This window comes from Excalfactoria chinensis, chromosome 16 (genome assembly GCF_039878825.1).
Source record: "Excalfactoria chinensis isolate bCotChi1 chromosome 16, bCotChi1.hap2, whole genome shotgun sequence".
Classification (NCBI taxonomy): domain Eukaryota; kingdom Metazoa; phylum Chordata; class Aves; order Galliformes; family Phasianidae; genus Excalfactoria; species Excalfactoria chinensis.
In genome coordinates, this window is record NC_092840.1 from 1,632,291 (window position 1) to 1,658,132 (window position 25,842).

Genomic DNA, 25,842 nt, shown 5'->3' on the forward strand with positions numbered 1-25,842 from the left:
AAATCCCCGCTTCTGCCATCCCCATTGCTTCCAGAGGGGCAGGGGGACTGACGGGAGGAGGGAGTCACCCCATGTCCCCTCTGCTCTCTTGCAGCTCACCCTACAGAGCACCAAGTCCCGCGTGGCCTTCTTCGAGGAGCTCTAGGAGGTGACTGGCCCTGAGGAGTCGGGTTCCCATCCCACGGCCCCACGCCGCCCCGTTGCCTGCTGCTCCCACCTGGGCTATGGACTGGGATCTTCTCCTCTCAGTATCTCCCAGCTTGAGTTTTTCCACATGTTCTCCTGTCCTTATTTTTTTTCTCCCTTTATTTTTCTACCTGCTCTACTCCATCTCAGCCCCCAGGTTTTGTCCTCCAGGAGGAGGACGGGGTTTGGATCTCAGCGCACCGAGGAGCAGATGGGGCACTGCTGGCACCCAGAGCACATGCAGGGGGAGGAGCAGGAGGAGAACACGAAGGCTGAGGCTGCTGCTGTGCTGGGGAGGGGAGAAAGGGGCAGGAAGACCTTTTCTTCATCATCACTGCAAGCAGGAAGGAGAACAACCCATGCCAACCCTTGCAGCCTTTTTGTCCCTGCGGACTGTGCCCAGCAGGCAGTGTGAGGCTTTGGGGCTGTCCAACCTCTACCCGCTCTGTGCCTTTCCAAGAGCTGCAGCAGCTCCGTTACCAGCTCCAGCTCACCACTGCCCTGTTTCCGTTCCCTGTTTGGGGTGAGCAGGCCGAGGTGCTGACAGCACCCAACCCCCCCCAGGTACTCCCCTTGTTTCCTCCACAGCTGCTGGCCCCACGCTGGGCTCTGGGCCTGCCTCCATCCCTGTGTCCCCACGCAAAGCATCACCCTGTGGGGGCCCAGGGCGCCCAGTTCCTGGCAGCAGGAGCCGACCACGCTCTGCCTTCACCCCACGGTGCCCCAATCCCTTTTATTTAAGCACGCTGTCCGTTTCCGCTCCCCGCCTGCAATTTGGTTGGGTTCTTCCCTGACCCCAGAGCGGCCCTTTTCTATCCCCATGGATTGTTGTACTCCTAAGAAATAACGGGTTTCTCATTTGTTTTAATAAAGATTCAGAGCAGGAGGAGGGGAGCTGCTCTTCTCACCCCCCAGGATTGTGCCATGCAGCAGACGGAGCCCTTTGGGGGGGTGTCTCAGTGCTGTCCCTGCGTGCGGATGGTGGCTGCCGCTGTGCCACCCCCAAAGCCAGGGCTGCCACTCGCTCAGCCCTATCCCAGCCCCATGGATGGATTTCCACATGTCGCAGCCACGCGTGCTCCTCCCCAGCCATTCATCCCGTGGGGTGGGTCGGGAGCGGGCTGGATTTGTTCCTTTCTTAAATGATGTTGAAAGCAGGGCAGCCCAGGAGAGATGGGATTGCTGCTTTTGTGTGTGTCAAAGGGATGCTGCTGGGGGAAAGGGGGGGATGTGGGGCTGTGGGGGGGGCTGACCTGATTTCCCGCGCAGCGCAGCCTCCATATAAATAATGCAGCGGTCGCTGGTTGCCTGCAGAGGACAGGAAGAGCCTCAACAGGGACACCTGGCCCAAAGCGGGGCTGGGATGCACAGCGCTGCACGCCTCCAGCCCTGTGTGCACATGGGGTTGCACACTTACAGCCTTGCACACAGCCTTGCACACCTGCGCACATCCAGCACTGCGCTTTTGCAGCCTTGGACACATGCAGCATTGCATACGTACAGCATTGCACACTCACCTTGCACACACAGCGTTGCGTCCATCCAGGACCGCGTGCTCTCAGCCCTGCACACTCACAGCACTGCATGCCCGCAGCCCTGCAGCCCCACGTGCTCCCAAGGTTGCACACTCGTGCTGTGCTCCAGCTTTGGATGCACTCAGCCCACGGCCGCTCTGTGCCACCGCTCTCCTGGCATTGGCGCAATGGGAACTTCCAGTGCTTTCAAAGGAAATCTCATTCCTGTTTCTCTTTTCTTTTTTTTTTTTACTTTTCCCCTTTTTAGCAAAATTAAATTCATCAAAGTCTAGATGGCTTCTGAGAGGATGTGGGTTGGGTTGAGATGACTTTGCCCAAGGAAAGAAAGAAGCTAGCAAGCAGCTCTTCCCGAGCCCCTCTCAACTCCTCCCACCCATCACCCCCAGCTCTGCAAACCCAGGCTGAGCTCCATGCACGGGGAGCACCGCGCGGGGGGGCGGATGGGGGTCCATGTGTCTGCAGGGGCAGCTGGTGGCATTTGGGGCAAATCTGGGGAGAAAAAATGGCTTTTCCTCAGGTTTCCTTTTGGCTGCAGTTTCCCAATGGGTGATGGGGAAGGTCTGGGCCCGGTGGAGGGGGGTGCCGTTATGGTGTCCCCACGATGTCCCCGCGGTGTCCCCGTGCTGCCTGCCCTGCGGGACCCACTTGTCATTCTGTCCTTGTCAGCGCCCAGGCCTGCAGCCACGCGTTACGCATCATGCATTATGCATGGTGCACAGGCAGCCCGAGCAGCGCGTCCTGCACCCCGGTGTGCTCACACCCTGCAGCCCGGGCCACATCCCCCCCCTGTTTGCACAAGGGATGCTTTTGCATTGAGGGGGCGCCTGCACAAGCGATGGGGGCATTTGCACAAGGGAATTGCTTTTGCCCTCGGGAGGATGTGCACGTGGGGACAGCTGGGGACACGGGGACCCGCCTGTTGCTCCACCAGCTGCTGCTGTCCCCGTGCTGCCCACAGAGCTCAGCCATCACCGACAGCAGCGCGTGGCACAGAGCTGCCACTTCACCCACGCGGTGTCCTTTGCTTTTTGCAGGGTTAAACTCAAGGAGGAGCGGGGCACAGGCACAGCACCCGAAGCCACCCGCGTCCCCGCTGAGACCCGCTGAGCTCAGTGCGTCTCAGCTGGGCCTTGCTGGGGGTTCATTGGCAAGGGAGGGGAGGAGGGGGGGGAGTGCCCGTCCCAGCTGTATTCTGCTCCGAAATGCAACCGGAACGAGATTTGGGATCGGCTCCTGCAGGTCGCGGCCGTCGCCGTGCCCGCGGTTAATCGCCGGCAGCCAGCAGGGATAACCTTGTCCCGGCACGGCGCAGCCATCCCTCTTCTCCCATCAAGCGTTCATTTAAGAAACATTTCACTAAATACCGGCTGACACGGACGGCCCGCGGAGATGGATGGATGCCTCCGGCGCCTCCGAGGGCTCAGTGCCAGCGGGTGACTTTAAAAGGACACGACGGCCACAGCGCGCCGCTCACGTCCCCTTCCCTGCGCTCGGTGAGAGCTGAGCTCTGCCCAAAGGACGCTGCGGGGTCGGCAGCCTCGTGCTGCCCTCAGGGAAGGGTGCGCTGGGGGGTCCCTGGGGGCTGGAACCCAGCTGGGTCTGCACCATCCCATCCCCGTCCCCGCAGGCTTTGCCATCCCCTCTCCAGCCCTACCAGCTTTCCCCATCCATCCCGTGCCCCCGTGGGCTTCCGTGTCCCGTCTGTCTCTGGGAGATTCTTGTATCCCATCTCCCTCTGCATTCCCATCCCATCCCCATCACATCACATCTCCATCCCCATCCCATCAGATTCACATCCCCATCCCTGCCCCATCTGCATCCTCATCTCCATCCCCATCTCCATCTCCTCTCATTCCCATCCCATCCCATCCCATCCCATCCCATCCCATCCCATCCCATCCCTGCCACATTCCCCCTCTCCCCCACAGGCACAATTGGGAATTCCACCAGGGACACGAGGCAGAGCTGAGCCTTGCTAACAGTCAGACAAATTAAGTTGGTGAGATAAGATAAGGGCAAGGAGAACACAGAGCGCGTGAGCTTCTGCCGGGCAGCGGGACAGCGGGGGATTAGAGGGCATTTCCAGCCACGCCAGGGGACCGTAGGGATGAGAGCGAGCAAGAAGGCTCATTAATAAATGAGAGAGAGAAGATTAAGTTAAAGGTATCTCAGGGACGCCTTGGGGTCTATGTGGTTTTCTTCCTTTTAATTTTCTCACCCCAATGGTGGCAAAGAGGGAGGCAGGAGGAGGAGAGGCATCCCGGGCAGCACCCAGGTAAGGGGCGTCCCCAGCACTGTGCCACCAGCAGCCCCGAACCAATAGGAAGCCATTGGCCTTCAGACGCAATTAAATTGCTGCTAATTGCTCATCCGGTGCCACGCTCCCTCTGTGCTGAGGGGCGATGTGGGGTCGGGGAGGTTCAGCCCCGGAACGGTGGGAGAACAGCCTGGAGATTTTCAGTGTTATTTCTTCTGGATTTGGGTGGTGAGAAATTAATGAGTTTCCACCCCTGGGCCTCCAGTAGGCGAGTGCAGAATTAATTGGGAGGGCGACTTCATTAATATTGAAGAGCGAATTGATCCACCAAGAAGGAGGAGGAGATTTTCCATTAGGCTGCTTTGCCTTCGTTTTGGTTTTAATTCTTTCCCTTATTTCTGTTTTGCTTCTTTCTCCCCAAATGACACTTTTTGGGGGCAGCCCAGCGGGGTCAGATCCCACACAGCCCCTTCATGGCATTGGATGGCCACGTTCAGCTGCTGCTTTTATTTCATAAGGATACATTCAACACTCAACAAACCCCCCCCCCCCCCAAAAAAAAAAAAGAAAAAAGGGGTTCAAAGAGATGCATTTCTCCCAAATTTTACACAATTTGGCCTCAAATTAACTTCATTCCCCATAGGGCCACACTGAGCTCAGCTCCATAGGAGACACCAGAGACTCCCCTCGGCAGCTCCGTGTGCTCAGGGCCGCACAGGGCTGTGGGGTTCCACCAACCTCCCCACTCTCCTGGCTCAAATATGGCAGAGAAGAGACCCCGAGAGGCTGAGCTGTGTGGGAGAGGAGGAGGACGGGGAGGAAGGTGGTGCTGAGCATCCCAACCTGCAGATGAATTAAAGGTGTGGAGGGACGCGAGGCGGCGCTGGGGTTGATTTTAGCCCAGGCTGATCCAGGAGCCTCAACAAAAGGATGGGGGTCCCTGCAGCCCTCTCACAAGGCTGAGCTGCAGCCTGCAGAAAATGACCCCAAATTGCATCGCTTGCAGTGAGGTGATCAGTGGAGTGAGGCCAGGGGTTACACGAGTGGGTTGCCCCCCCCTCCAGCTTTCGGGTCAGTCCCAATGCATCACAAGCACTGAGCTGAGAGCCCTCCTGGCTGTGCTTCTGTTCCCCCATTGCTTTCAATCATGCTTGAGGTTCGGATGCCACCGTGTCCAACTCCTGCCCTTTCCCACCTTGTTATGGCTACAGTGCTCTTCCCCCTTCCATGGGGCCATGGTGTCGTACCATCCCATCCCATACTCATTTCATCCCATCCCAATCCCCATTTCATTCTCATCCTCTCTTCTCCTATTCCCATCTCACCCCCATCCTCATTCCATCCCACCCCTTCCACATCTCATCCCCATCCCCTGTCCCATCTCCATCCCAGTCCCCATCTCCATCCCCTTCTCATCCCCACTCCTCCTATCCCATTCTGATCCCCATCTCAACACCATGCTCATCCCATCCCATCCCATCCCATCCCATCCCATCCCATCCCATCCCATCCCATCCCATCCCATCCCCATCCCCATTCCGTCCCGTCCCGTCCCGTCCCATCCCATCCCATCCCATCCCATCCCATCCCATCCCATCCCATCCCGTCCCGTCCCGTCCCATCCCATCCCATCCCATTCCATCCCATCCCATCCCATCCCCATCCCATCCCATCCCATCCCATCCCATCCCATCCCATCCCATCCCATCCCATCCCCATCCCATCCCATCCCATCCCATCCCATCCCATCCCCATCCCATCCCATCCCATCCCATCCCATCCCATCCCATCCCATCCCATCCCATCCCATCCCATCCCATCCCATCCCATCCCATCCCATCCCATCCCATCCCATTCCATCCCTATACTCTTCCCATCCCATCGCTATCCCCGTTCCCATCCCAGCCCACCCCTCCCATCCCGGGGGCGCGGCCGGGGGCGGGCAGGTTGTTGGGGGCGGGCAGCGGTAGCGCGGCGCAGCGCGGAGCATCGGCTCCTGCCCGCGAAACTTAGCGGGGAGGAAGAAGAGGAGGAAGAAGAGGAGGAGGAGGAGGGAGGCCCCGCCATGCCGGGCCCCGCGGGGCAGCACCCCTGGGCGCGGGGGGGCGGCGGGGCCCCGGGCGGGCGCTGAGCGGTGCCTGGATGCTGCCGTGTGCCCGTTCCCGGCCCCGGCCCCGGCCCCACCGAACCCCGAGGCCGCGGGGACGGGCTGCTGGCCCCATAGAGCCGGGGGGGGCTGCGGCTCCGTCCCGCGGAAAGCAAAGATTTAGGTGGGAAACTTTGGGATTTCGGCAAAGCTCCGAAGATGCCTTTCCACCCGGTGACCGCCGCGTTGATGTACCGGGGCATCTACAGCGTGCCCCCGCTGCTGGCCGAGCAGCACCCGGTGGACATCCCGGAGGACGAACTGGAGGGTGAGGGCCGCGGGGGCGGGGGAAGGGGGGGGGGGGGGCACCGCATGCCGGGGGGGGACCCACGCATCGGCCCCGCTGTGCCCCCCCACCCCCCTCCCGCGGCATCTCCCGGGCCTGCTCCGCACGGAGCCGTCATACGGCGGTGGTGGTTGTCACCTGTTTGTCTCCCCCCACCCCCCCAGTACCTGGTCGGGGCACAGCTGTGGGGCTGTGGGGCCGTGGGGCTGCTGGGCTGCCCCCAGAACGGCTGTATTTCCCCCCCTCAGAAAGTTGGGTGGTGGGACGGGGGGTGGCCGTGGGCTCAGTGACCCCAGCCGTGTTGGCACTGGTGTGGCACGGGGGGCTGCAGGGTCACCATCAGCACTGCAGGGGAAACTGAGGCACAGCGAGGGGGTCTGCACAGCCAGTGGAGCAGAGATGGGGCTCACACCGTGCACACGTGTGTGTGTGTGTGTGTGTGTGTGTGTGTGTGCACATGGCAACGCCACTGCAGTGCGTGTGCACAAGTAGAGCGCCGGAGCGCAGTGTGTCCATGTGCACAGCAGTGCTGCAGGGTGAGTGTGCGCGTGTGTGCACAAGCAGATCGTCAGTGCGAGGTGCTGGGGTGCATGCACAAGCACGGCAGCGCTGTCAGGTGTCGGTGCATGCACAGCACAGCATGGCTGCAAGGCTTCTGTGTGTGCACAAGCACAGCACTGCTGTCAGGTGTGGGTGCATGCACGAGCACAGCCTCACTGCCAGGTGTTTGTGTGTGTGCACGGGCACAGCATCACTGTCAGCTGCTTTTGCACGTGTGCACACGCGTGGGCGCAGCACCACTGCTGTGTACAGCCTGTGCACACACATGTGTAGCATCAGCGCAGTGTGGTGTTCATGTGTGTGTGTGTATGTGAGTGTGCACGGCCCCCCTGCAGTGTGTGCCCCACCACCCCGCTCCTGGCATGGCACAGCCCCAAGGTGACCCCATAGGGCCGTGCTGGGGTCAGACCACCCGCTGCCACCCCACTGCCCACCAACCCCAACCCACCCTCAGCACCGCTGGGCATCGCTGCGGCCCCAGTATGGGGTGGGGTGGGACTGGGGTGAGATGGGGAAGCACACCCCGTTGGAGCTGCTGCTTTCGGCACTGATCCCAACATGGTGCTTTGTGAACGCGGTGACACCGCTGACACCAGCACCCTGTGCCACCCATGGGGACCCCACACACCTCCCCCACCCCCGGGGCTTTGGGGCACGGCGTTGGATTTGGGGTTGATTTTAGCACTGTGACGCATTTCCCCCCAGCACCATCCATGCACCGCGTTCCCTCTGCAGCCCCAGAGGAGGGAAGCCCCACAGTGGCACTCATTGAGGCCTTTGGGTTTTGGGGCAATTTGATCTCAGCTTTGGGGCAGGAGCCCTCAGATTTGCCCCCAATCTGCAGCCCCAGAGCCCCATTTTGAAGCAGAAACCCCCAAGATCCACCTGCTGTCTCCTTCCTCTCCCACCCCATCGCTGGGCACTGTGACCTGGGGACACTTCGGGCACCGTCCCCGTTGTGCCTCAGTTTCCCCACCGCTGTGGGGTCGGGGGGCGGCCATGCTCAGCCCTATTCCTCCCACAGAGATCCGAGAGGCCTTCAAGGTGTTCGACCGAGACGGCAACGGCTTCATCTCCAAGCAGGAGCTGGGCACGGCCATGCGCTCACTGGGCTACATGCCCAACGAGGTGGAGCTCGAGGTCATCATCCAGCGCCTCGACATGGACGGTAGGGACCCCTATGGGGCAGGACGGGACCCCAGAGCCACCCCACAACAGAACAGGGCCGTGGCGCAAGGCCAGAGTCCCCTGTCCCCGTCCTTATCACCGCCGTGGCATCGTTTGAGAGGATCTGATGATGCTGGAAGGCTCCCAGGATGGGGACCACACACCAACCTACAAACCCAATGGGAATGGGGTGCGAAGGCTGCATCCTGCACCCAGCCCTGGATCCCACACCCAGCCCTGGATCCCACACCCCAGGCTCAGCCCCCCACCCCGGCCATGCCCCAACCTGCAGCATCCTGTCCCTGTCACTCCCGTGCTCATCAGCACCTTAAGGAGCGCATTAATTTATAGGATTCCATTCTTTTTTTTTCTCCCCATTTAAAAGCCTTTCAGGCGAGGCTGCCAAGCCGCGGCTCCCTTCATTACTCATCCTTAGTGCCTCCGTGACAGCCCTGGAGCTCAGCACCCGCCCCGGCCGCAGGATGAGGCTCACAGCTGCACCGCAGTGGGGTCCTAAAGGGGTCAGGGTGACCTGGGGTGTCCCGGTGCTGTTGGGCTTCCCCCCCTGGCTTTGGGGTGCCCAGCTGAGGTTGCAGCCCCCAGCTGAGGCAGGGTGCTGGGCAGCTTTGGGCTCTCAGTGGTGCTGGGATTCCCTCTGGCTTTGGGGGACTTCAGCCAGTGTTGGGGTCCACAGATGGCCCCCCAGAACCCTGGAGTGCGGCCCCAAGGCTGTGGGGTAGGGTACTGCCAAGCATTACCCCATCAGTGCCACGGGAACCCCCTTCTCAGCGTCCCTATGAGCAGCAGCCGGGGGATGACGCACCCTCTATGGGGTGATGGGGTGATGGCCACTGCTGTGCCCCACAGGTGATGGACAGGTGGACTTTGAGGAGTTTGTGACCCTGCTGGGGCCCAAACTGTCCACATCGGGCATCCCAGAGAAGTTCCACGGCACCGACTTCGACACCGTCTTCTGGAAGGTGGGGGGCAGTGGGAGGGTGGGGGGCTCAGGGCCGAATCAGAGTCAGCTGGGGGAGGTTTGGAGTGGGTGAGGGTCGGGTCTGAGGTGGGGGGGAAGGCTGAGGTTTGGGCTGGGGTCAGGAGTGGGGTTGGGGTTGGGGGTAGAGCTGGTGTGAGGGTCAGGGCTGGGGTTGGAGGTAAGGACAATGGGGTCAGGGTTAGAGTCTGGGTTGGGGTTTGGGTTAGTGTCAGGGTTGGACTTGGTCAGGCTCAGGCTCTGGACCAAGATTGGTGCTGGGCTTTGGTTGGGGTTAGGGTTAGGATTTGGGTGAGGTTTAGGGTTAGGGTGAGGGCTGGGCTCAGCATCGGGCTCCGGCTCCACATTAAGGTTGCTCGGGTTCAGGGTGAGGCTCCAGGTTTGTGTGGGGTTAGGATTAGGGTCAGGGCTTGGGGTCAGGCTCAGGCTCTGCGTCAGGGCCAGGTTTGGGGTGAGGATGAGTGTTAGGTGTAGTTCTGGAGTCAGGCTCCGGACTGGGGCCAGGAGCTGAAACACAGCGTGGTGCAATGGTGGCACGAGGCTCAGCACCCAAAGGTGCCGCAACACCAGCCCCACTGTGCCACAGCTCGGGGTGGGGGCAACCACCTTCGGGGTCCCACCGCGGGGTCTCTGTGTGCCCCGCAGTGCGACATGCAGAAGCTGACGGTGGACGAGCTGAAGCGGCTGCTGTACGACACCTTCTGCGAGCACCTCTCCATGAAGGACATCGAGAACATCATCATGACGGAGGAGGAGAGCCACATGGGCACGGCCGAGGAGTGCCCCGTCGAGGTGGAGAGTGAGTGGGGTGCGGGGGGGACGCGGCGGGGGGTGGGAGGGGGGATGTGGGCTGAGCCGGGCTGCCCCCACAGCCTGCTCCAGCCAGCAGATCCGACAGACCTGCGTGAGGAAAAGCCTCATCTGCGCCTTCGCCATCGCCTTCATCATCAGCGTGATGCTCATCGCCGCCAACCAGGTGCTGCGCAGCGGCATGAAGTAGCGCGGATACGGGGTGTCCGTGTGGGTCCATATGGGATGCCCGCCTGCTGCGAGCCAGGAAACACCCCGGGATGGAGAGGAGAGCCCGGCACGGGGTGAGCGTGGAGCTCGCACGGCTGCCTGCAGGACACATTGACTCTGAGAGACACGCACACCAAACTAAACCCTGCCAGCAAATACTCAGTGCATGCAACGTGCATGGAGCCCGTCTGCTGCCCCCATCCCTCGGAGCCGGGGCGACCCGGTGCCGGATGCACCACTATAGCCTCTATAGCTCGATATTTATGATAAAAACAGAAGAAAACACACACACAGAAACCAACCAAACCATCTCGTAAGCAATACGCCACGCTGAGATGTTTTTCTCTTCGGAGATCCGGGAGCGTTTGCATGGACGTCGCTGCCAAGGGCTGGATGTCACCCCCTGCCCCCCCCCGCCCTGCGCCGTGCCTCAGTTTCCCCCCATCCCCCCCTTCCAGACGGGGCTGGCACTGCCGACCTCTGCTTGATGCACTTTGCAAGGACCCGCCGGGAAGAGCCGCGCATCCCGGGGGACCCCCCAGCCCCCCAACCTCCCCCCCAGCCTGTATGTAGCACCCCGGCACCGGACTGGTTCGGATGCGGGTCCGTTTCTCATTCTTTGGGTTCTGTTGGATTTCCCCCCCCTCCCCCTTTTTCTTTCCCATTATTTTCTCCCCCCCCCCCCCCATCCTTCCCGGTTGGTTGTTATCGATCTGAAATAAATCTGGGATTTCTGAAGGCTCGGGGCTCATGGTGGGTTGGGGTTCCCATGGCTGCTGCACAACCCCCACCGTGCCCCATTGCTTTCAGCTGGAGATATCGACCCATGTGTGAATCCCCCCTCCAGGTTTATGGCACAGCAGGGCTCCAACCCCCCCTCCATCCCCCAAATGCCGCCCTGCTAACAGGGTGCGCTTACACACAGCTCATGGAAATCACAGCTACGTTGCTCTGGAGGGGTGTGTGTGTGTTGGGGGATCCCACACACTGATGGATCAGCCTCCCCTGAGCCCCCAGACGATGCATTTTTAATGGCAAAGAGATTAAAAGAATAAATAAAACCATGGGAGCTCTGCGTGGCACAGCCGCTTCCCACAGTGCCGGTGCTGGAGGTGTCCATCCCTGGGGCTCCTGGGCCCTTTAACAGAGGATCCCCCACATTTATGGGGTCAGAAGGACCCACTGCAGCCCACCGGACCCCGCAGAGCCACAGCCTGGGTGCCAAACCCACTGCAAATGGGGCACGTGGGGCTGGAATCATCGCGGATTGGGGGGGGCACAGCGCCCAGAATGAAACTTCATCCATCTCCAAAACTTGGGCTCTTTTATGAACCTCCTCTTTCAAGAGGGAGCCACGTGGCCTCCAGGATGTACAGATAGATCCATAGATATAAAGCAAGTCTATGGGAGATGCTGTGAGTAAACAGAAGGAAGCCGAAAAGAACGAAAATAATAACGATATGGGACAATTTAATTTGCTAGAAAATACAATAACATAAAAAGAGAAATTAGATAAAAGGGAGAACGGCTCCCCCTCCAAGCTCAGCTTTTCAAAGCCGCTCAATTAATTTTAATGGGATCGCCATCCTCAAGGCAGGTTTGGAGATCTCGGCTCAGATCCGGGAGCGCCCGAGCGGCGCTGGGCTGCGGTGCTGCTGCAGCTGGGGATGCCTCATTGCGGCTGCTGCTAATTGAATTAAGGCTGACGAGGAAGGGAACGGACACTGAGAGCGGACTGAAGGAGGATGTGGGGAGAGCAGGGCCCTGCCTGGGGGCTGCTGCAGGGGGGAGAGAAGGGCTGGCAGCAGAACTGCCCGGGTTTGGGGTGCTGAGAAGCATTTTGGGGGCAGGAAGAGTTATTTCTGCTTCTCTGGTCCTGCAAGCAGCGTGGAAGGGCCACAGCCTCATCCCTGTCCCCATCCCCATCCTCATCTCATTTCATTCCCCTTCCCATTCCTATCTCCTTCCCTATCCTCTTCCCCATTTCCATCCCTATTCCCATTCCCATCCTCATCTAATTCCCTTCCCATCCCCATCCCCATCCCATCCCCATTTCCACCCCTATTCCCATCCCCATCCCCATTCCATTTCATCCCCATCCCCATTCCATCCCCATCCCCATCCCTATTCCCATTTCCACCCCTATTCATCCCCATCCCTTCCCTCACTCCCATCCCACACCATCCCTGCTCCCTCCAAGAGCTGCCAGAGGACACAGGGCAGAGCCCAGCAGGCTGCACCTTGGCAGCAGCCCAGGAGCGGCTCATTTCCCTAAAAGCCTCCCTATAAATTACTCCTGCTCCATAAGAGGCACTTTGGCTCACACCATCACTCAGGGGCTGCAGCCGCCCCCCCAGCCCGGCACAGCTGGGGACAGCAAGTGCTGTTGGGGACGCACAGAGCAGGGCGACAGCAAGTGGGGAGACCCTACTGCAGGGAGCCCAGTTAGCGATGGTGGTGCAGAGAGGTGCTGTGAGCTTTGGGAGGGGCTGCCAACCAAACCATGGCAGCAAAGGAAGGCGCTGAGAAGCCCATCCTGCTCGGCTCACGCCGGCTGCTGAAACGAGGCTCTGTGCTTTATGGCTTACAAATGTTTGCAGTGCTGAATTTGGAAACGCTTGTGCAGGTTCAACCACAGCCAGGAGCTGCAAAATGCTGCGAGGGGGAACTGCAAAACCCCATTAGAGCAGCAGGAATCGGCACACGCTCCGCTGCCACCCCAGAACGCCTGCAGGAGGGAAGGGAGCTCGTACCGTCATCTGCCTCAGTAGGAAGGGAACCAGGCAGGAGGCGCGGGGAGCATCAGGGAGCCCCTTTGGGGTTGTGGTCACTCCATTTGGCCTCTGGAGATGCACAGGGCAGGGAGTCCTGCATGGAAGGTGCCACGTGGGCGCTGCGGGTGGAAACACCCCAAGACTCCCTGAAGGCACAACCGGGCACCGACTGCGGTCAGATCCAGCCTGTGTGTGCGCCAACACAGCGGCAGCGCCGGTTGCCACCGGGTTTGCTGCGCGGGGCTGGCTGGGGCAGCTGGCTGCTGCCTGAGCTCTCCATGAATCTGGACCCAACTCCTGCCGTGTGTGGCCAAACCTGGAGTGCGCTGGCGGGCAGCACCGCAGTGCTGCATGGGGCTGCTCTGCCGGGACCCACCGAGCCGCCCCGCAGCCACTCGGCCTTCAGGTGTTTTCCTGGAGGAGGACAAGCCTTGGAATAGGGTTTTTTTTTCTCCCCCCTCTTTTCTTCTCACCTCCAGCACAGCGGGAACAGGAGCACGCGGGGTTTTGGGAGCTCCCCTGACTCTTCGTTAGGAGCTGCAGCACCTGAACCAAAGCTGTTTTACACACTACGTTTAACAGAAGCAAACATACATTATCAACACTGGAGGAAATGTCACGCAGTGAAGCTTAGAAGCCCACTTGCAGCTTCCTCACCAGACCTGGGGCAGCTGCACAGACGGCCCACAAAAGTGGGGCTGCAGTTTACATTCCCACTTCCCCCCATCACGGGGGTCAGGTTGACCCACCGAGGCCACCAGGAAAGAAACAACACAAGGCTGCAATGGAGGGAGCATTTTATTAATAGAAAAGTATATATAAATAACCTGGTCTCGTTCTCACGCTGGGAAGAAGTCCGGCTCCTGCACGATGCCTCAGCCCCACTGCAGGCCGGGGGGCACTGGCCACCCCCCAGGTGGGGGGGGCTGCAGAGATGGGGGCAGCTCCTGCAGAGGGGGCCAGCCAGGGGGGTACTGGAAGGGTGTGTGTTTCTCAGGCAGGGCACTGCAGAGATGGAGAAGGCAGAGATGAGCCTTCTTGGTTTGCCAGCAGGGCCCTGCTCGGGGACGCTGCACAGGGACGCGGCTCAGTCCCTTCTGCCTGCCCCCATGAAGGCTGATCTGCCCCCCAGCTCCTGGCACAGCTGAGCTTTCAGAACAACACCTGCAGCCGTGGCCGTGGTTTCCAGGCAGGCAGCCCCAGTCCCAGGGCAGCTGCACACTTCCCAGAGGACAAGGACCCCTCGGAAGCGACGTTGCTGCCAGAAGCCAGCTGTTCTCCCAGAAGCACCCTTACGGAGGGAAGAGGCTTCCAACCCCAGCTCACAGCACAGGCAGCGCTGCCACACATGGCAGCAGAAGTGCTAAATGAGAAGCATCGCTCCTTTGTCTGCAGCCAAAGCAAGTGCTCGGCCGGGGCAGGTTTAAATTCATGGCGAACGTACTGAGGAATTAATGGGAAAGGGTACAGGAAACTCATTTGTTCTTCAGCAACCAGCCCTGACAGCAGCCCTGCCGCTTCTCAGGCCTCTACCTCTGATCCTGATGGATCCCTTTAATTGTTATGCCAGAAGAAATCTAATCACGCTCCTTTACATAATGCTCTGGAGGAGCAGCACCCTCCTCTCCCTGCAGGGCTGGCAACGTGGCCCAACGCCAGCTCCAGGAGTTCAGTGCGGTGTTTTCCAGGCAACTAGCAGAGAGTAAAGGCATTTGGCATAGAGCTCATCCTCCGTTCTGCGCCAGGGATGGGAGCAGGACCAGCAGACACACAGCTGCCCTGTATGGGAAGGAACTGCCCTCAGGTTGCACCCAGGTCCTGCAGAAGCAGAGCAGCGGGGCAAGGAGCAGAGCGAGGCAGGCTGTAAGGTGGAACAGCACAGCTATCAACTAATGAGCTGCCCTGCGAGCAGCACAGCTAATCAATGGGGAGGATGCTGTCTGGGTACTCGATTCCCTGGGGTCTCATAAGACATGAGTGCTATGATGGGTTCACCTCCTGCTGCAGCGTTCAGAATGGCAGCCCCACAGGGATTCTCCGGGGTCTACTAAGGGGGGACAAGGCTACGTCCTCTGCAGAGGCACTGATGGGATCTCAGTACCCCCAGCCTGTGGGCCCCGTTCTGCTGGGAAGCTGAAAGTGGGCTCTGCATCATGACGGCACACACACGCACTGTGGGCAAGGACACGCGCATCTCCACAGCTCAGCAATCTGCACCAATGCCATCCAGCTCCCCCCTGCTCTCCAGAAAGCAATGGCACGATGGGACTTGGCAAATACAGCTCAGGTGGAGGCTTTCAAGTTGCAGACCGTGCTGCTGAGCCCAGCGTGGCAGCTGTACCACCGTGGGGCTGATTGAGGTGATGCTCAGCAGAGCCCAATGTGTGCCATTCAGAACAGAGCAGGGCAAGGACTGTGCTCCTGAAAAGTTTTAGGGGTGTTTGGAGACTGCATGACCACACAGACCCCCGCAAGGTCTGGGTTGAGCACTGGGCGTCCTCTGTGAGCGCTGATCCATCCTGAGATCGGGGTGGGGGGTTCTTGGGCAGGACAAATAGGGCAAGTGTTCAGGGACAGCATGACTGCAGGGCAAGGGGCAGCCGGGCTGGAAGGAGCAGTGAGCAGCACACCCAGACAGACAGCAGAGGGAAGATCCTGCCCAGACCAAACACGGAGAGGACAGGAGCAAACAGAAAAAAGAACAAAAGAGAGATCTGGCACCTGCCCAAACGCCATCCAATTAAGCCTGCGGCACTGTCAGGTGAGCAGGGAAGCAGCAGGGACCTGCAGGCACCCCACAGCACGCAGGAGGAACCAATCCTACCTCCGACTGGCAAAGGAGAAGGCGGGCATGGGCAGAGGCATGCAGACAGGGCAGGCTGAGGATGGGGGAGCTGTCAGCAGATGAGAGCAGCCTGCTGTCACCGGCTGTGGGCATTAATTGCATGGCCATGCCGCCTCCCAGTCATGTCTGGCACTATGTAAAGGGCACAGGAGCTCTCTGCCTGAGCCCCAGGGCAGGAGGACAGGCAGCAGGACCTTGTCACCTCCACACCTGACCACTGGCACCATCTCCCACCCTTTATTCCATCCCACCCCCCAGCTGTGGTACCTGTTGCTCTGAATTGTGCTCAGCCTCTTGGCTCTCTTCTCCAGCCAGTTCTCAATGATGTCGGGTGGAATTTCTGCTCCTTCCTGCTGCAGCTCCCTCAATCTCTGCTCCCCTGGTTAAGAGAGAGCTGTCAGAGGTTTGCACTGCAATCCTTTTGCTCCACCAAACCCACTGCTCACCACCCTGCAGAGCTTCTTATCACAGAGAGCTTGTAACCTACCCATGGCAGCCCCCACTGCCCACCCTCCATTGGACACTGCTCTGGCTCAGGCAGTGCCACCCCCTCCATCCTCATCCCCAAACCTCCCAGAGAGGAGGGAACCCTGGTCCCATCCAGACACCATCTGCCACCTGTGGCCGCGCTCACCCGGAGCTGCTCTCACCTCACCACCATATGTCACACGTTTAAGGAAAATATTATACGTTTCCAGACAGGGTGTGAAATTGATATTGCTTGGGCAGAGTGAAGGATCACTTCATCCTGGTGGTGGCAACCAATTATTCATCTGCCTGCTGAATATTAATAAGGATGGCAGGAATGCGCTACACAATGAGCAGCCGGAGATGGATAATTTGTCATCCAGCCTTTTCATCTGCTGCTGCTGGGAGGAGGTGACGGTGCGCTCACTGCCACCACAAAGAGCTCCTGCTGGGGGCCCGATGTCGGGGTACCCTCTGCAAGCCAGAGATAAGGGGAGCGGTTGGAAACAGGGCTGTTCACACATCTCCCACTGCTGTTCTCCAGGAGTAAAATCCCGGCAGAGCCATCCAGAGTCAAACGGAGAGCCTGAGGGCAGCGGAGGACAAGCAGAGCAGTCTGGTAAGCAGGGCACTTGGCTCAGACTCAGGACAGGAGCTGAATGCAGCTCCCACATTACAATTCCTCAGCCAAAGCCTCTCTGTTCAGAGCAGGACCCACAGCCCCTGCCCAGTCCCACTGAGTTCACTGGCTGGGATAGGACAGCTCCCAACTCACGCTGGCTGAAGCCAGGCCCCAGGTGAAAGCCATCCAGCTGGCTCCTGCTCCCAGCTCCAGCCAAGCCTCGAGGCAGCAGGTACGGGTACACATCTGGCTCTGCACCCCCTGATGAACGCCCACCTAAAGGCAAATCTGTCTCATCCTCCTCTGTAGAACACGTGTTCAATTCAGCGGCCACCAAAACTTCCAGTGGATTGAAATGGGACAAGTGCTCCCTGTAAGCTGTGCCGCAGGTTGGGCATCAGGAACAATGTCCTCTCCAGAAGGACGGTGATGCAGTGGCACAGCTGCCCATGGAGTGGTGTGGTCACCATCCCTGGAGGTGTCCCAGAGCTGTGGGGATGTGTCAATGAGGGCTGTGGGCAGTGGGCACGGCGGGGGTGGGCTGGGGTGATCTCAGAGGTCTTTTCCAACTTCAGTGATTCCACGACCCCCTGAAGGTCAGCAGATACTCCAAGATGCCATTCTGAAACGCAATCACTGCTCTCACTCTTTGCTACTGAGCACGCAGCCAACCAGACTGCAGCAGAATGACAGGTGTGAAGGTCCTTCTTTTCCCTCAGCCCCCACTGGGGTGCTGGTCTCAAAGTTTAATGAGAGCCAATTAACAGAGGGGCTGCAGTCATAAAGTGCCTCTTTAATGATGCCAGCCCAGAATTCCACCTTTCTCCTTTCTCCCTGTGCAACTCTCAGCACATGTTTCCTCCACCAGAAAGGAAAGAAATCCCAGAGCGGAACTCACCGTGTGCCCACACAGCTCAGGATGCCAACGTGCAGAACCTGGATCAGGCACCATGGAAGTGCCCAAGCAGGTCCCGGAGCAGAGATGTGCGTGCAATGACAGAACCATAATGGCTGCAACAGACCCAGCCGTGGCCCTGCTCTCCCCCAGCTCACCAGAGCTGCTCAAAGAGGCTGAGCTGTGTCAAGACGACGAGCAGAAGTGACGCGGATTAGCAGGGAGCCAATAACTTCAAGCAAGAAGATGCCAATTTTACAGTGACTTTTCTTGACATGACTGTACTAAAAATGACAGCCTGGAAGTGTCTCTCTGATGAATGATGCAGCAGATGCAGCGGTAACGCTTTGATGCAGTAACAGCTGGGAATATGCCTCCCTCCCTGCTGAAGGTGGAAACTGTTGCTTCTTTATGACTATACTCTACCTGGTGCAGAACTGCTGCAGCCAAACTAGGGCAGGCCCTAAGTGAGTATAAAGTGGCCAGAAACGTTCCTTTCTGTTGTGCTGTTCAACCCACACGACCAGCACAAACCACGAGGTGAATTCCCTGCTTTAGGAGGCCAAACTTGAGAAATGAGGCAGTGTTCCCTTTGGCTGTTAATAAAATACATCGGAGAATTTGCTGCCACACAACTACCAGCACCAAGCAGGCATTCAGCGACACAAAGCCCAGGAGCTAGAAAGGGCTGTGCCATCTTCTAGAATGCAAGTCCGCCCCTAGCATATAGAATAGGGTTGGAAGGGACCCTTAAAGGCTATCCAGTCCAACAGTGAACAGGGACCCACATCTCCACCAGGTGCTCAGAGCCCCATCCAGCCTGGCCCCGAAGAACACGGGTCTACAGCACTTCATCACAGGACTTCTTCACAACTGTATTCTGAAGTGCCTGCCCTGGAGGAGGGCAGCTTTGAGGGCTGTATTATGAGGGTCAAGCCTCCCGTGTGACTATTGTAACCTGTTGTCCAACCTGCCATCCACAGGCTTGCTGTGAACTCTGTCCTAGGCCACACCACCTGGAACACTGCTGCTTCAGCAGCCCGAGGAGCGCTGACAGCTCCCCATGATGCACCTAAGGGTGGTTTGGCACCTGCAGCCATTTATCCTGTCTGTTCATGGGCTCCACCTCTAGCCCACCACGTCCTGCTCAGTCCTTCCCTCCACCAAACCTGAACTTGAGCTCTGTGTGACCCTCAGCCAGAGTGCTTGGCTCCCACAGGACATCCACAGAGCAATGCTGCGACAGAGGTGAGCAGCATTTAACTACAGCCCGGCATGCGTGACAGTACAAGCCAAGGAGAGGCACCCTGCTGTCCCCTGGTGAAGCCTAATTGCTTAATTAAACGTTTGACTTGGTAATACAAATGCAAGGTTTCCAAGCAGTCTCCCAGGAGCCACTCTCTCACCAGCCAACTCCCCACTTACGCCTGACCCATCTGACACAAGTCAATATTCAGTAGCAAGTGCAACTGGCAAGGCAGCCTGCCCAAGCGCAGAGGAGCTTGCCAGCCTTCCCCTGCAGCTCTACTCTGCTCCAGAGTGCTCTCTTCCCTGCCATAAAGAGCCTGGAAACACCACAGGTTCCTCCAAACAGGCCGACTTGTGGAGCCAGCATGGCACGTGAGCCCTGCAGCACGGAGGGGTGACAGCTGTGGGGAGAGGAGTGCTGCACCACACAGCCCCACGAGGTGGCTTTCATTGACTGCCAGCACTGCTCAGCTATTGATTCAGCATTGCCCCGGGGACCTGCACTGACTCAGCAGCGGGGAGGAGTGGAAGGAAGGCAGCTTTCAAGTGCTGCCTTCCTCCTGCCTCCTCAAACCCAGAGCCCACGCACAACCCAAACCTCATGTGGGACTCAGTGGAGTGAGTCAAAAGGACTGGAGCACCTGAAACAAGAGGAGAGGCTCATAGAGGTGGATCTCAGCCACATGTGGAGATGCCCAGGAGTTAAGATGACAGAGCCAGGCTATGTGATGGCATCCAGTGAAAGGATAAGAAGCAATGGGAGCAAGGTGGTGTGCAGTCTCTGCTTGGAGATGCTCAGAGCACACATGGACATGGCCCTGCACAGCCTGCTGAGCTCACCCAAAGAGCAACGCAGGGTTGGGACCAGATGATCTCCAGAGGGACCCCAACTGCTCCACATGGTCTCATCAACATCCCGCTCACTGTTTTTCTGAGGAGGAATGAACACTACAGAGAAAACAGCTGCTGCTCCTTTTAGGGCAGGGAGGCAGCACTCTCAGTAAGGAAAAGTTGTGTTCGAATGAAAAAGTGCTCCTAAACTCAGAGCAGGGGGCCAAGTGCAATGTGTCTCCTTCCCAAACTTCCACTGACAATCACACGAACAGAGGCTGTTTCTGGACCCAGGACCCCATTTCATCTCCTCAGGACACAAGAGTGAGACAGGAGCAAACAGCTCCCAGGCCATAATGGAGAGGTCGGGGGGTGGGGGGGAAACCAAAGCCATAAATTTAAGGGGAAGTGATGTACCAGTGCCCTCTGCTGCTGACAGATTTTATTCCCTGACTGACGAAAACCCCAAGGGCTCAGGAAGCCCACTCTGTGCTTCAGCTACTTGCTGCTAAGTGGCAGCGGCGCTGCTCAACTCTTTAGGCTTGTGTCTGTGCCAGGAGATGGAGAGCAGGAAGCATCTGAAAAACTGCAGCAATTACAGGCAGCCTCCGGGCTCAGGCAGCCAGGAGAGGCAGGAGGGAGCAGCCACATTCACACACAGCACAGGACCACACAGTCACCGCACAGCTCCTCACGTGCCCCCCTGCAGCCCACTTTCCTTGCAGCAACTGCCCCTTCCTCAGAGAACCCTCCACCCCCCCTCCCTCCCCCGGGGCATTTCCTTGTTCCAGGGCTCACCTTGCACCTGTGCACTCAGCTTCTCCAGGTCCTGCTCTGTCATGTGGGAAAATCTGCAGTTGGACCCAAAGTCACATTGCCCTGAAAGAACAGCCACGGAGCTCCATGAGTAATGCACGTGTGATGTCCTCCCACGTAAACGTGTGTGCAAACCCAGGTTCCCCTGCACACAGGGCACACAGCCCCGTGCCCCTCACTCCCTCCAAGGCAGACACACACACAGCAGGGCTCTGCAGAGCTCACCAAGGAGGTATTTCCACCTCACCTGTTTGTAGAAACTTCCGACAAGGCTTCTTGCTCTGCTCCTCTTGCAGGATAGCAGCAGCATCTGGGGGGGATAAATGACAGAACAGGACAGGATCACATCTTTTGCACAGTAACATCCTACCACAGAGCTCAGCCTGCCTAACATAAAGGCATTTTACAGGACAATCCTGACCTTAAACCAAGGGCAACATGAGTTATCAGTCCCCACCTACACCCCAGGCTTCAGCTTTTTCCTAGCTTGCAAATATCCCCTTCTCTGCTTTTCCTCTCCACACTTTCTCCCCATCTGAGCAGCACAGAAGAAGCTCCTGTAGCACTCCAGTGCAGTGCAGAGCAGCAGGAAGGTTAACGGGGCATTATCAGGCTGCAGCTCAGGCAGACAGCAGCGCCGTGCTCCTTCACCTCCTGCAGGTGTCCTGGGGAAAACACAGCAGCTCCTGTAGGAATCTGTGTGTGTGGAGGAATCTGCAAATATCTGGAGCCAAAACAAACCACCCCCTCAGGGCTGAGACGAGGGATTGGATGAATCACAGGAAAATCAAAGGCTGCAGCCTGGGAGGAAGAAATGCGCCAAGCCATCTGCCTCACTGTCACTGACCCACGTAGATGGCTGCTGGGCTGTCAGACCTCCACACCGGGCCGTTTCTTGGACATTTCTTAGCTCCGCATACACTGAAGCAGGCAGCAGATGCCCCAGAGCTCTGCAGCATTCCCCTCACCTCGCCAGGGAACAGCCTGCAGCACCTGCCCCTGAGCAGCTGGAGGGGAGAAGCGAAGGAACATACAAGCAATGGTTTCACCATCACTTTAATCCAAGCTGAGTCTTTGCATACTGCCAAAACACACAGTGCCATGCGTCTCTCATACCCCAACCACACACTGAGAACATGTCCCCAAGGCTGGCACTGGGACACCCACCTCGGAACAAGTCGTACCAGGCTCTCTTAGCCCGGAGATGCTGCACCCCATTGAGGTGTTTCTTCCTGTTGTGCAGGTTGTCCTGGAAGGACCGGTCGCAGTAATCACAGAAGTACCTTTTCCCCATCTCTCCCCCTGCAAAGCAGCTGACGCAGCCCCAGAGCCGTCAGGCAGAGCCTCGGTGCCTGGGGATGGAGAAGGACATAGTGAAGGAGCAGAGATTTACAGCGCCTGCTTCCAAAGGAGAAGAACTCAAATCATGGAGGGCTGGCAGACAGAGGAAGAGGTGAGACCTGACAGCGTAACTTCTGTCCCTCAGGGACCGGCACAGCGCTGTCTGCTGCATGGCAGGGCCAGCTCAGCTCTGCGCTCCCCACCTCTGCCACCCGATGGGATGGTGGCTCTGCTTGGAGGCCATGGAGACCCTGAGAGCCCAGGGATCCCCGGAGCTGCAGCAGGGCCAGGAACACAACCTGGGGCTGCAGACAATCGAGTGAGCTGCCACGCAAGGGAGGGAATTCTGCGTCCACCCTCACCCAAGGGAGAGCCTGAAGAACCCCACAGGGGCAATAAGCCAGATGCTCTGGAGCTGCTCAGCTGCTGCAGGGAATCTTCCCCCCAGGAGCCTTACGTTCTCTCTGTGAGATATAACGGCACCTGATAAATGCCGAAGATGGATCGACTGAGAGATAAACTCCAACAGCAATTCTCCAGCTTTAGACACCTTGACAGCCCAAACGCATCTAAAAAATAGCACGGGGAGCAGCACGAGAAAGAGGGATTTTAGAAATAAATCAGGGCGGGAATCAATCACTGCCTCTCCAAGGATTCCTCGGAGCTGGCAGGAAGCACCGCAACAAGCAGAGCCGGGGCTGAACACGGCCGAGCCACCGGCACCCACCAGCTCCTGCCTTCCCAAGAGCTCCAGCATCACGTCCCCACAGCCCCTCGTGTCTGCAGGGAGCTCCAGGTCTGGGATGCACAGCTCCAACACAAGCGCTCTGCAGAGAAAAGCCCCTGTGGATTTCACGCAGCCGGACCCCAATGCTGCCAGCTCCACATTGCAGCAGGGAACGAATGCAATTAAAGGCAGCTGTGGGAGCAGCAGGTCATAGAATCATAGAATGACCCAGGTTGGAAAAGACCTTGAAGATCATCAAGTCCAACCTCAGCCTAACCAGTACCCATCTCTAAAACAACCTCTGCTAAATCATATCCCTGAGCACCACATCCAAACGGCTCTTAAACACATCAGGGATGGCGATTCAACCACCTCCTTGGGGAGCCCATTCCAGTCCCTAACCATGTGTATCCCATTCCAGTCCCTAACCATGTGTATCCCATTCCAGTCCCTAACCACCCTTTCTGTAAAGAAGTTCTTCCTAATATCCAACCTGAACTTGCCCTGGCGCAACTTGAGGCCATTTCCCCTCGTCCTGTCACTTGTCACTAGTGAGAAGAGACCTGCCCCACTCTCACTGTAAGAACCTTTCAGGTACTGGCAGACGGCAATAAGGTCTCCCCTCAGCCTCCTCTTCCTCAGACTAAACAGCCCCATCTTCCTTAGTCTCTCCTCGTAGGGCTGATTCTCCAAGCCCTTCACGAGCCTCGTTGCCCTTCTCTGGACCTGCTCCAGTACCTCCATGTCCTTCCTGTGCTGAGGTGCCCAAAACTGGACACAGTACTCGAGGTGAGGCCTCACCAATGCTGAGTACAGGGGCAGGATGACTTCCCTAGTCCTGCTGGCCATTCTTGATACAAGCCAGGATGCCGTTGGCCTTCTTGGCCACCCGGGCACACTGTGGGCTCATGTTCAGCCGAGCATCAATCAGTTCCCCCAGCTCCGTTTCCTCCACACAGTCCTCCAGCCACTCCGCCCCAAGCCTATAGCGCTGCCTGGGGCTGTTGTGGCCAAAGTGCAGGACCCGGCATTTGGTCTTGTTGAACCTCATCCCATTGACTTCAGCCCAGCTCTCCAGCCTGTCCAGATCCCTCTGTAGGGCCTCGCTAACCCCAGGTAGATCCACACTCCCAGCCAGTTTAGTGTCATCTGCGAACTTACTGAGGGTGCACTCAATGCCCTCATCCAGGTCATCAATCAAGATATTGAAGAGGACAGGCCCCAGCACCGACCCCTGGGGAACACCACTCGTGACCGGTCGCCAGCTGGATTTAACTCCATTTACCACCACTCTCTGAGCCCGGCCCTCCAGCCAGCTCCTTACCCAGCCGAGACTGTACCCGTCCAAGCCACGGGCTGCCAGCTTCTGCAGGAGAACAGCATGGGAGACAGTGTCGAAGGCTTTGCTGAAGTCCAGGTAGAGCACATCAACAGCCTTTCCCTCATCCAGCAGGTCACAGGATCACAGGAGATGCTCCCCGCACAGCACACACTATTGCCGTCCCGCCGCCATTACAGCTCGCTGTGAGGAAAGGGAGCGCGGAGCTGCCCCGGCTCGGCCGTCTCCGTGTCACGTGACGAAGCGTCCCGGCCGCCATGATGGCCGCCCGCAGCCCGGCCTGCTGAGCAGTGCCACCGCCCGCAGCCGAGCGCTGCACTCAGGGCTTCTCCTCTCCGTGCTTACGAGCGGCTCTCACGGCGCTCTCCTCCAGCCCCATCTCCCGCAGCGGCTGTCCCGTTGCCATGGCCATACACCGGCCATATACCGGCCATACGCACGACATCCCCCCACTCACCTCTCGGCCCGCGGCCTTCAGCTCGGCGCCTACAACTCCCAGCGAGCCCCGCGGCTCTCGCCTACAGCTCCCAGAAGGCCTCTCGGGGCGGCGCAGGCGCAGAAGACGCTTCCAAGATGGCGCTGCTCCGGCAGGCGTACAACGCGCTCTTCCGCCGCACCTCCACTTTCGCCCTCACCGTCGTGCTGGGCGCCGTGCTGTTCGAGCGCGCCTTCGATCAGGGCGCCGACGCCATCTTCGAGCACCTCAACGAGGGGGTAAGGAAGGCGCGGGGTGAGGGAGGCGCGGGGCCGCCCGGCGGTGGGAGCGGCCCTGAAGGTCAGCGAGGGGAGTTGGGGCCGAGGAGCGGTGTGAGCTCCCAGCCGGCCCGCACGGAGCCGAGGCGCGTTGTGCGGCTGTTCTTAGTGCCCGTCAGGGATAGAACCTGGCGGCTGGGCCGGGGCTGGGAGAGCGCGGGAGGAGTGAGAGCGGCGTCCTTCCTGCGGCTCCTTGCGACAGGCCTTGGTTAGAAGCTGTGTGAAATGACAGCTGAGCTCCCAACTTTAACTGTAGAACGAGGCTGCGGTGTCTGTGTTTTCTTAAGCTGAGAAGGAAAAGGAAATCGTGAGGTTTTTTTTAATCTGAAGCTTTCACTGATCACTGCCCTCCTGCAGGGCTTCCCTTAGCCCTGAATTCACCAGCAGATCTTGGGGCCTGTGTAGGATTCCTTTGTGTGAAGTCAGGCACTCGGCCTCGGGCTCCTCTGCATTGAGACGAGGCTGGGAGCCGTGGTGCTGCAGCAATAGGAGGCCCAAGAGGGCAGGGAGGTGGATGGAGCATCGTCCTGAAGCCTTTGTGCTCTGCTGTGGTATGTGGAGGCACAGCAGGAGGGCACAGGGCAGCTGCACCCACACTGTCGCTGTACCCTGCTGGTGTTTGTGGATGTGTTTTCCTGCACATTCGTCTGGCCCCGGCTGTCTGTTACTGATAACGTACATTTTAAAGTAAAGCTCAATATCCCAAGATCACTGAAAAGCTGATTGTTTCTTTTCTGTTTGTTTCACGTACAGAAGCTGTGGAAGCACATCAAGCACAAATATGAGGCAAATCAAGACTGAAGTGCTCAGCAGCAAGATCCAGTCTGGGTGGCAAAAGACACTGCAGAGAAGGATTGGGTCTCCTTCAATGGGTTATATCGAAACGGAATTGGGTCCATGACTGACTCCGAGCCAGATTATATCAGCCACCTACTGATATGATGTCAACCGAGATGGACTCAACGAGTTCTGCTGCTGCATTGAAACTTACGGTGTTAAAATAAAACGAATATCTTGACCCCTGTTTC

At 58.5% G+C, this 25,842-nt stretch overlaps 4 protein-coding genes across 11 annotated transcripts in view; 3 read left to right on the forward strand and 1 right to left on the reverse strand.

Moving 5' to 3' along the window:
• NF2 (NF2, moesin-ezrin-radixin like (MERLIN) tumor suppressor) overlaps positions 1 to 1,093 on the forward strand; it is a 39,954-nt gene extending 38,861 nt beyond the window's left edge. For 4 of the 6 annotated variants that reach the window (XM_072350813.1, XM_072350811.1, XM_072350816.1 and 1 more), the window contains one exon: positions 95 to 1,093. Coding sequence is in view for 3 of the 6 variants with exons in the window: in XM_072350811.1 (XP_072206912.1) it covers positions 95 to 145 (51 nt within the window). In the remaining 3 variants the exon portion in view is untranslated. The remainder of the gene's footprint in view (positions 1 to 94) is intronic. The other 2 variants (XM_072350818.1, XM_072350814.1) reach the window with 2 other exon arrangements.
• Positions 1,094 to 6,146: 5,053 nt separating this feature from the next.
• Positions 6,147 to 10,968, forward strand: CABP7 (calcium binding protein 7). The gene is made up of 5 exons (XM_072351053.1): positions 6,147 to 6,392; positions 7,996 to 8,139; positions 9,006 to 9,118; positions 9,781 to 9,934; positions 10,008 to 10,968. Exons 1-5 carry the CDS (start codon positions 6,284 to 6,286, stop codon positions 10,133 to 10,135), a joined length of 648 nt encoding a protein of 215 aa, XP_072207154.1. The 5' UTR covers positions 6,147 to 6,283; the 3' UTR covers positions 10,136 to 10,968.
• A 2,741-nt stretch (positions 10,969 to 13,709) lies between these two features.
• Positions 13,710 to 24,605, reverse strand: ZMAT5 (zinc finger matrin-type 5). Of its 3 annotated transcripts, none has more exons than XM_072351348.1 (6): positions 24,519 to 24,605; positions 21,822 to 22,006; positions 20,902 to 20,964; positions 20,637 to 20,717; positions 16,042 to 16,153; positions 13,710 to 13,934 (listed from the first exon to the last, which is right to left on the reverse strand). In XM_072351348.1, the coding sequence occupies exons 2-6, from the start codon at positions 21,946 to 21,948 to the stop codon at positions 13,805 to 13,807; spliced, it is 513 nt and encodes a 170-aa protein (XP_072207449.1). In that variant the 5' UTR covers positions 21,949 to 22,006; positions 24,519 to 24,605; the 3' UTR covers positions 13,710 to 13,804. The 3 variants fall into 3 exon arrangements, with proteins under 3 accessions (XP_072207449.1, XP_072207450.1, XP_072207447.1); XM_072351349.1 differs by lacking the exon at positions 24,519 to 24,605 and adding an exon at positions 24,047 to 24,356 and having other exon boundaries at positions 13,710 to 14,708; XM_072351346.1 differs by lacking the exon at positions 24,519 to 24,605 and adding an exon at positions 24,047 to 24,338.
• On the forward strand, positions 24,598 to 25,832 carry UQCR10 (ubiquinol-cytochrome c reductase, complex III subunit X). The gene is made up of 2 exons (XM_072351350.1): positions 24,598 to 24,775; positions 25,568 to 25,832. Exons 1-2 carry the CDS (start codon positions 24,635 to 24,637, stop codon positions 25,613 to 25,615), a joined length of 189 nt encoding a protein of 62 aa, XP_072207451.1. The 5' UTR covers positions 24,598 to 24,634; the 3' UTR covers positions 25,616 to 25,832.
• Positions 25,833 to 25,842: the final 10 nt, after the last annotated feature.

Bases quoted from the DNA above. Each gene is read 5' to 3' on its own strand.
- CABP7 (XM_072351053.1), top strand. From the start codon at position 6,284: ATGCCTTTCCACCCGGTGACCGCCGCGTTGATGTACCGGGGCATCTAC. The intron at 8,140-9,005 runs GTAGGGACCCCT...TGTGCCCCACAG, and splicing joins CCAGCGCCTCGACATGGACG to GTGATGGACAGGTGGACTTT. The intron at 9,935-10,007 runs GTGAGTGGGGTG...CTGCCCCCACAG, and splicing joins GTGCCCCGTCGAGGTGGAGA to CCTGCTCCAGCCAGCAGATC.
- ZMAT5 (XM_072351348.1), bottom strand. From the start codon at position 21,948: ATGGGGAAAAGGTACTTCTGTGATTACTGCGACCGGTCCTTCCAGGAC. The intron at 20,718-20,901 runs GTGAGGTGGAAA...CTGTTCTTTCAG, and splicing joins TCGGAAGTTTCTACAAACAG to GGCAATGTGACTTTGGGTCC. The intron at 13,935-16,041 runs GTACCACAGCTG...CCATCTCTGCAG, and splicing joins AGCACAATTCAGAGCAACAG to TGCCCTGCCTGAGAAACACA.
- UQCR10 (XM_072351350.1), top strand. From the start codon at position 24,635: ATGGCGCTGCTCCGGCAGGCGTACAACGCGCTCTTCCGCCGCACCTCC. The intron at 24,776-25,567 runs GTAAGGAAGGCG...TTTCACGTACAG, and splicing joins TCGAGCACCTCAACGAGGGG to AAGCTGTGGAAGCACATCAA.